The sequence below is a fragment of the Muscardinus avellanarius genome, assembly GCF_963383645.1.
Source record: "Muscardinus avellanarius genome assembly, chromosome: 21".
Lineage (NCBI taxonomy): Eukaryota > Metazoa > Chordata > Mammalia > Rodentia > Gliridae > Muscardinus > Muscardinus avellanarius.
This window is the reverse complement of record NC_137807.1, coordinates 3,518,293-3,527,666: the sequence shown is the minus strand read 5'-3', so window position 1 is coordinate 3,527,666 and position 9,374 is coordinate 3,518,293. Positions and strand designations below refer to the sequence as shown.

Sequence of the window (9,374 nt, the reverse complement as noted above, 5' to 3'; positions counted from 1 at the left end):
TAGTCAATTAAAACTTAATTGACTACCTGAAAAACAGGGTGATATAGCCCGTGGTTTATAATCTGCAGGAAATTTGTTAAGCACAAAATACTTTGAGTGCAAATAAACTGTTAAGATGAATGGCATGTGTGCTAAATCTGAGCACAGAGAACGGATACTGACTCGGAACTCACACACACAGAGGTGTGCGCACACATGTGTGTTTACGTGTGCTAAATCTGAGCACAGAGAACGAATACTGACTCGGAACTCACACACACAGAGGTGTATGCACACACGTGTGTTTACATGTGCTAAATCTGAGAACAGTGAACAGCTACTGACTCGGAACTCACACACACACAGAGGTGTGCGCACACATGTGTGTTTACACGGGAGTGGACGTTACATGGCAAAAGGGACCCTTCCCTCGGGACCTTCTATTTGGCATTTATTTAGAACTGAGTTTAACATAAAGAATGCCGGTGAGCGGAGGCTGGTCCACCATGGACACGTGGCTTCAGGACCATGGTCAGTGCCCGGCTCCAGAGCACTCCGCCTCACCTGGTGCTCCCGGTGGCCTCCCTGTCCCGGCCAGGCACTTTCTTTGCAGAAGACACTCTGATTTTGCTTTCCTTAATGATGCAGTCAGTTCTTCCCCAATCTCACCCCGCGGAGGTCTCTGTAGCAGCGAGAGGCAGCCTGCGGTGCGTGAGGTCCCTTCATCTCACTCGACGCCCCTCACTTTCAGAAATAAACTCCACCTCCCATGATTTCTCCAATGCTGAAGATCCAAAGGGAGGCAGAACTGAAAACATTTCATGAAAAGAGCCGGCTTAATCTGGACGGCTGTATGCCACTTCGAAACAGGCTCTTTTCTTCTGCCCTGCATGGTTGGTTTGGAGCTACTTCCCTACCCAACACCTTGAAAAGCCATTGGAAAATGGGGTCACCCTTCCTAAGAAAAGCCAGCCAGCCCTTTGCAAACGCCTTCCATGGCTAATTCCTGTATTCTAGCTTCCTTCTCCGGTTTTTGTTGACGATTTGGGAATCTCACCAGTTCTGGTTTATAAGCCCCCTCCCCTTTTCAGAAGCAATGGACTGCCGGCCCCTGGAAGTCAGGCCTACATCAGCAGCACTTTCGGGCTGTCTGCAAGCACACAGGACTGCTCTGGGAAAGAGATAAAGGATTTGCTGCTGTTTTGCAAAGAGAGGTTGTCACGTTCCCATCCATGGGCATTTAAGAGAATGAGTAAGTGATGTCCCTAGAATTCTGGGTCTTCAGTATCCTTCCTTCCCATCCCCCCCCCTCTCTCTCTGTATTGGGAATTGGACTCAGGGGTATTCTGCCTCTGAGACACACCCCCAGCCTTATTTCTATTCTTTACTTTGAAACAGGGCCTCACGAGGTTGCTGAGGCTGGCCATGAACCTGTGACCCTCTGACCTCAGCCTCCAAAATAGGATCGCAGACGTGTGCCGCCACGCCTGCCTCACATCCTGCTTCTTAGAGCTGCAAACAGATCAGTTTACCCATAAGGAGGCGTGTTCATCCAGAGCCCCCTTTTCCAGCTGCAGCACCTCAGTAAAGATGCCGCCAGTCTGCCAAGCCGAGAGTCTACCTCCGCTTGAGACTCTTCCCGATGTTTTCAAGTAACATTTTCCTTTTAAAAATTCTGCAGAAATCACCCCCCCCCCCGTCGTGTTGATTTTTCAGTGGTTATAGTTTTGAATAGCTGTTCCTTGGACTCTTGAAGTCATTTATTTTTATAAATTTTGAGGGAATCCATGACTTTTCTCCACCAATGCACACTTGCGAAGGTTTTTATCTTGGCCAGAGTCATGGCTAAGATTTTGTTGTTGTTTTTATTGTGTGGATGGATTTCATATATTGCTAACTTGAAACATCATTGAATTTTTTTATGCTGGCAAAATGGAAAGTTTAATCTGAAGCCGTTTCCTAAGCAATTTCCTTCCCAGGTCGGTCAATTCCACTTTGCAATTTCAGTTTGGATAATACATTGTGTTGGTCACAAAGCACCTGTGTAAATGTCACTATGTTGGGGTCTTTTTGCCCTCAGAAATGTACTTCACGAGCTCCCCGGAATTTCCAACAGGCAGAGAATCAAAATAAATGTTTCCAAGTCACCATTATTTGTCTCCAAACTTTTTAAGCTTCACGTAGAAAACTATAAAGAGATGACCCACCCTCACAGAATATTAACATCATAAGCAAATCCCATCTCGGTCTTATACATGAAAGCTCAACAGCAAAAAGAAGGAAAAAGAAGAATTGAGGACGAACTTCTTGGACATTGTCACTAAAGATGAAGCCTAGAAAACTCGAAGAACCTGACACCCTTAACAGAGACTCAGAAAATGACACAACACGGCAAATCCCCAGGGAACCACACTTGCTGGACTCACATAGACCTCAGAGCAAAGACGGGAGGGTCTTCTAATTGTGTTTCAAAAAAATAATAATAAAATCCAGAGGTCAAAGGAACAGGTGCAGGTGGAAATGTATATAAAAATAATGGGCAGCGCTCCTAACAAATAAGGATAGCTACATTCAATCACTCTCACCTACGTCTAAACTCGAGCCAAGGGCGATAATTGTCCACTGTGCTTTAAAAGGTCTAGGAGTAGAAAATTCACCATCCAACTATTGCCCAATCACGCACGGCATTCGCCATCAGGTGACTAACAACGTCTGTGGGGTCGGGTTTCTTAGAGTTGCACCTAGTGAGGCTCAGGCAGTAGATGAAACTTGTCTCAGATCCTCCAGTCCCTACATGTGGCTGTGTTTTGAGGCTTCCTTGCTGCCCCAGCTCTGCAGACCTCTGACCCCTGCTTGGAAAGGGACCCCCTCCAGACCTCCACCGGTCAAATTTTGTTATGTCACCCCTATTGCTGATCAGATCCACCGCTCCACCGCTCAGAAAACAGAAGGCATAAAGGTGAATACAAACATAAGAAAGAAGTTCACATCTGGTCCTGCAGCCTCTCCATGTAGTCCCTGAAGTCCTGGGAGTCCCCCAGCCCCATGTCCTGGCAGACCCACTTAATGTTATCATCACTATCAAACAGGATGGAGTTGGTGTAGGGACCGCCATCCTCCGGAAGGATGGTGGTGTAGGAAGTAAACTTGACCCTCTTCCGCTTTGGGCCCGAGGAGCTGATGGGTTCAGTTTTCATCTCTTTCTCGTACACATAGTCAGGAGGTCTGAGCAGCTGGCTGTGGAAAGCCTTCTGAGAGCCGCCGTTGAGCAGGAAGTTTCTCTCCTCAAACTGCAGGCCCCGGTCGATCATGGTGGTGCACTCCTCCGAGGGGAGGGTGATGTCCACCGGGTTTTCCAGGAGCTCCACCTCGTTCCCTAGCCAAACCCAGTCGTGAGAGTGAGGGATGTTGCCTTGTTCGCTCACTGCGAACCTTTTGTGTCTGTATTTCCAAGCAAACGCCACGCAGTTGATCAAGAAGACGAGGATGGCCAGGCAGAAGACACACAGCAGGGCGTACATGCCGATCTCCAAGTCCGTCAGCCCCCTGGAGGTCATGGTGAGGTCGCTGGGGTTACTGGTTTCCAGCACCTTCCCCTGAGTGGGGAAGCTGGTGAAGGCGTCCGCCCCGCCTCTCGGGAGCTTCCTGTCCTTCCCCCCCACGGGAAGAGTTGGCGCTGTGCTCTTGTCGGTCCTCTCCTCTTGGCCAACAGGGGCGCCATGTTGGGGCCACTCCTGCACGGCTCTCTCCTGGCTTCCTTCCCGCTCCAGGGAGTTGCTGAGGTGCTCTTTGTATTCCCGGCGGATGCCCTCGATGTCATTGCCGCCTCCTCGGTGGCCACCGGTACCCGGTTCAAATCTCACCCGGACGTTTCCCTTGCCCACGGCGAGGACGCTCTTTCTCTTGGTCTTCTGGCAAGGTTCGCTGATCATCATCTCTAACTTGATCAAGGGCCCTTGCCCTTCGCCCTCTGCAACCACAACTGGCCACCTGGACTCGGAGTGGGGCTGGACGGACACCACCATTTCATCCAGGGACGAGACTGTGATAGAGAAGTCCTTGGGATCATAAATGTCTGAGGGCGTCACCGAGCCATCGCTGAACAAGATCCAGAAGCTGACTATCGCTTCCTAGAGGAGATTAACAAAGCAGGTTATACGCAGAGCCCTTTGTATTTGCAAACATGATTGCCTATGTAAAGTCTCGATGCACAGAGAAAAAGAAACTCCTGCTTTCTAATCTCTGATCATTCCTGCCGTGCCCTGAACTGGCATCCATAAAGTTTAGCAGCCCCCAACTGGTGTGAGAAGGAAATAATATACTTTGATAAAGCATTAAAGTGCAAGTTAATTTGTTGCCTGCCACACCACAGAATCTGACTATGACCTTTCTAAGAACACTTTGAAAGATCGGGCAATCTATCTGAATCAATTTTAGGTACAAGTAATCAGGCTCGTGCTCAAGGCAACGTCACTTTGAACAGTCTTTAGTAGAGAGGCAGTGCTGATAAAGCAAAATGCACCAGGCGGAGGTTCTTGGCAAATGATGTATCACGAGCCTGGTTGCTTGAATGGCACAGCGCCCCAGTATCTTTATAAACAGCTTATAAAAGCTCAGCACACAAATGGCCAATAGATACATGAAAAAATGGTCAACATCATTAGCCATCAGGGAGATGCAAATCGAAACTACAACGAAACTCTATCTAACTCCAAGCAGAATGGCAACTGTTGTGAAGTCAAATAACAGTAAATGTCGGCAAGGCTGTGGGATAATAGGTACTCTTCCACGTTGTTGGTGGGATTGAAAACTTGTCCAGCCACTCTGAAGATCAGTGTGGAGAGTCCTCGGAAAACTGGGAATGGATCCACGATATGATTTGGCCATACCATGACTGGGTATCTTTCTAATGGGTTGAAACCAGAGAACTACAGTAACATGCATGCCCATGTTTGTAACAGCACAATTCACAACAGCCAAACTATGGAACCAACCGAGTGTCCATCAACAGATGAGTGGATGGATTAGAAAAGGATGGTAGAGACACACAGTGGGATTCTACTCCGCAATTAAGAAGAACAAAATCATGTCACTTGCAAGGAAACGGAAGGACCGGAGAACACCGTGTTAAGTGAGGTTAGCCAATCACAGAGAGTGAAGGGTCATATGTTTTCTTTAGTATGTGCAGGAGAGGGAGTACGTGGGATACAAGAGAGATTCCAGATGATGAATGAAACCTCAGGAGGGTCAGGGAGGAGATCTGAGGGTAAGGGTGGAGGAAGACTGAGGCTCATTAATAGAAATACTATCATCGACTACGTGTATACATGTGAACATATACCAACATCTATCTGGGTACTCTGGACTGGGAGGGAGGAGAATGGGGGCACCAAGAGCGTGGGCATGCATGTCACTGTCAACATGATTTATATTATATAAAATGAGGGCAGTAAATTTAAAAAAATCAGCACAGTGGTGCATGCCTATAATCCCAACCACTGGGAGCTGAATTAGGAGAATCTTGAGTCTAAGGCCAGACTCAGCATTTTTAAAAGACACTGTTCAAATGTCAAAAAAGTAAAAACAAAACCTCAGGCATGGTGGCACATGCCTGTAAACTCAGTATTTGAGAGGCTGAGACAGGAGGATCACAGGTTCAAGGCCAGCCTCAGCAACTTAAGACTCTTTGCAACTTAGTGAGACCTTGTTTTCAAAATAAAAAAAATAAAAATAGGCTGGGGTGTAGCTTGGAGATATAGTGCTGGGTTTAATCTCCAGTACCACAAAATGATAAACATATACATATATTCTATATATATATATGGTTTAAAGATAGAAAAGAGAATTAATAATCATTGCAATAAACAGTAGGAATTTGGTGCCTGTCTGCCACGTTTGTTCATGTAGCTGAAATAAGATTTTCAAACGTAAAAAATCACCTGCTTTTGTGGCTAAAGCCAAAACATGTGACCTTTAGCTCACCCGCCAACAGCAGACCACGACTAGCACGGTTATGAGATAGGTGCACAGTGGAATTTTACTCAGCCATAAAAAACACAATTATACCATTTATAAGGAAATGGATGAAACTGGAGGGCATCATGCTAAGTGAGATTAGTCAGTCACAGAAAATAAGAAATCGGATGCTTTTCCTAATGTGTGAAATCTAAGGAGAAATGGGTCATAGGAGGAACTGTAGATGAAAAAGGAAATCCTACAGAGGAGCAAACAAGACAACCTGAAGGAGGGGACGGGAGGGGAAGAGGGAAACTCTAAAGCACTCGATGTAATTAAACATATCGAGGTCGACCACTAAGCCAAGCATGAGAAGGAGGGACGGGGAGGGAATGGGGTGGGACTGGGGAGGGCCTAACTGGGTGATGTGTACATGTCTGTCTACACAAGTTTTTACCCCAATATGATGTATGAATATAATGCACCAATAAAAAAATAAATTTAAAAAAAGCTATGGCAGAGGAAAATGTGCTGAGACTCCTGGGTATGATGCCGGAGTACATTTCTAGAGTCCTGGGGCCTGGCCAGGAGTTGCGCCTGGCCAGGATGTGACACCCAGGGAGGTGCTGACCGGGGACGGGGGACCAGGGCGCACAGCCTCCAGGCCTCTCACCTGCTGTGGGGCCTGGAGAATGTCCTGCGCGGCCACTGTGGAGACGAGAGCCCTCCTGTCTGCTCTGTGTGGTTGCAAAGAAAGAGACAGGCCGGCCACCAGCTGCACGCCCAGCTCCGCTATGGTGACGCGGTCATCCAGAACAGTCACGGTCTTCTCGGCCAGGATGGAGTCAGAGAGCGGGGAGAGGACCTGAGAAGGAAGAGAGAAAGCTCGTGCCTCTGTCCCAGGGCTCCGTTCAAACTCTGCGATTGGTGGGGCTGCCGGAGCACTCTCGAGCACTCTCGAGGGTCGTGTGAGTGAGCACAGGTTCAGAAGGTGTTTAAGTTTCATTATCTGACCAGTTGGAGGAGCTCTACAAAGGCCATCCTGGTGTTAAGTTCCATTAAGGTTTCCAGTTGAAGGAGTCCTACAAAAGCCATCTTGGTTCGCTTCCTTCCCTTTGATTACCATGACAACAGCAGTGTATTTTCTGAGACAAGCTTAAGTTGGACGCAGTGACCACAACCCTCCACTGTGGTGCCTGACCCCAAAGAGGAAACACTTTCCCCACAACTAACACCTGGGTTGGAAAGTGACCGCCTCTGGGGACTCTTTAAGGAGATGATCCTGAGCCCTTTCCTCCTGCTCCTAGTTCTTCCAGTGGCCAGCCGGGAGAACAGCGTCTCTGGAGAACAATAATGGTGACCATGTGGCCACTGTGACATCACTAACTAAAGCAGTTAAAGAGGGGAGGGAGGATGCTCATGAGGAGCCACGCCCTAGTGGGCCATCTGTGCAGCCAGAAGAGACAAACCTGCAGAGAGATACCTGCGAGGCAGTTTTAAAACAGCCCCCCAAACATGCCCTGTCCTAGTCTCAGGTACCTACAAACATGACAAGAAAGCTTCCTAAAATCAGGCTGCATTATATCCTCCAGCTGGCCCTAAAATAAGATTGTCTTGTATCATACAGTGGGACTCATGTAATCGCACAATCCCTTGAAAGCAGAGAACTTAGCCAGGCGTGGTGGCACACCTGGAGTCCCAGGGCTTGGGAGACTGAGACGGGAGGATTGCAGGCTTGAGGACAGCCTCAGCAACTCAGCCAGGCACTCAGCACTGTAGCAAGACCCTGTTTAAAATAAAATGGGTTAAGGGGTGTACCTCCAAGGTAGACTGCCCCTGGCTCCAACCTTCAGTACCAAAATAAATAATGAACCAGTGTTATTCTGAGACACCAAATTTGAGGTACTTTGATACACAGATATAGAAAACAAAACAGATCGTGTTTAATCCAACTTTGCCAAAAATTAACTTTGGCAACCCTTAAAATACGACTCCATCAACTATACGCCGTAACATTTTGAATCTGTATAAATAACACAATCTGTGGTGTTTTTTCCGCATAATTATTCTGCCACGATTGGCCAGAAATTGTTTTACTGTTACTCTGATTAAATAGAGAGCTCTTAACTATGGATTCTTTACTATATTTTATGCAAATGCATGCTCTTACCAATTTGCCTCTACTACTGAAGGGATCATGTACTAAATCACTAAGCTTCAAGTTTAGAGGGAAGAATGAGATTTCAGAGTTTTCATCACCTTCAATTAGCAAAAGCATGACGTCATACTGGGAAAAGTGACCTCTGATACTGTTTCACGTGGCTTTCCCTGGTAAAAACATCAGGGGGTTTAATTTAATTTAATTTTATTTTTTATACTGGCAATTGAATCCAGGGGCATTCTACTTCTGAGCCACACCTCTAGCACTTTCATTTTTTGTTTTGAAACAGGATCTCATTAAGAAGCCGAGGCTGCCCTCACACCTGCAATCCTCTTGCCTCAGCTTTCCAAGTACCGGGAATACAGGTGTGCACCACCATGCCCAGTTGAGATGAGGTATTTTTCTGAACGTTGTCTAACATGCAAAAATTAATCTGAGTTTCAGGTGATTAAAATGGGTGAGCACCCTATAGCTTATCATGATTCTTTTACACACACACACACACACACACACACACACACATACAGATTATACAGAAAACACTGCAGCTTGCTTTATTTACACAAATTTAAAATGCTGTTGCTCGCAGCTGGAGTCATATGCTAAGTGCTGCCAAAGTTAATGTGTGCATACGTGCACACTAACACATTCACAAACGTGTGCGCACACACAGACACAGCCCCGCACCACAGCCTTTGCCTGGACACTCGTGGGCATGGCTGGCATCAGGCAAAGTGCTGAAGACGGAACACCGCATACCTGAAGAGCGGTGATGCCGGGCTCCCGGCCCACCAGCGTCCTGCCGTCCTGCATCTGGGCGATGCGCGGCTCCTCCACCTTCAGAAACTCGGTCACGAGGTCCGTGATGTCCAGCTGCCAGTCAGGACCCAGCATGTAGGTCAGCTGGCCCGCCTCCGGCAACTCGGCCACAAACTGGGTGAGGACACGCACCAGGGCGTGCTGGTACTGCAGGGAGCAGCCTCGCCCCTTCTTCTCCTCGTCCTCTTCATCCTCACTCTCCCGGGTCGGCCTGGAGCGCACACACACACACCCAAAAAGAATAAGCACTCTCGATGGCAAGGAGTTCCATGTGCGCTTAGGCTTGCGGTTCCATGTGATTGTCCAGAGTGAAGTAAAATCAGATCTTTCCTTCTTAGTACTGAAGACTGAAGTCAGGAACGTTCCGCCTCTGCACTATACCCCCAAACCTATTTTATTTTTTATTTGAAACAGAGTCTAAGCTGTGGAGGGTCTCATCAAGCTGTCAAGGCTGGCCTCT

The 9,374-nt window shown here is 47.6% G+C and overlaps 1 protein-coding gene across 1 annotated transcript in view; it reads right to left on the bottom strand.

The window, feature by feature from the left end:
- Positions 1-2,963: 2,963 nt before the first annotated feature.
- Positions 2,964-9,374, bottom strand: part of TMEM132B (transmembrane protein 132B) — a gene marked incomplete at both ends in the record, with an annotated part of 268,473 nt that continues 262,062 nt past the window's right edge. The window contains 3 exons of the mRNA XM_080717433.1: positions 2,964-4,109; positions 6,608-6,799; positions 8,855-9,125. Of these exons, the coding sequence (XP_080573559.1) occupies positions 2,964-4,109; positions 6,608-6,799; positions 8,855-9,125 (1,609 nt within the window). The remainder of the gene's footprint in view (positions 4,110-6,607; positions 6,800-8,854; positions 9,126-9,374) is intronic.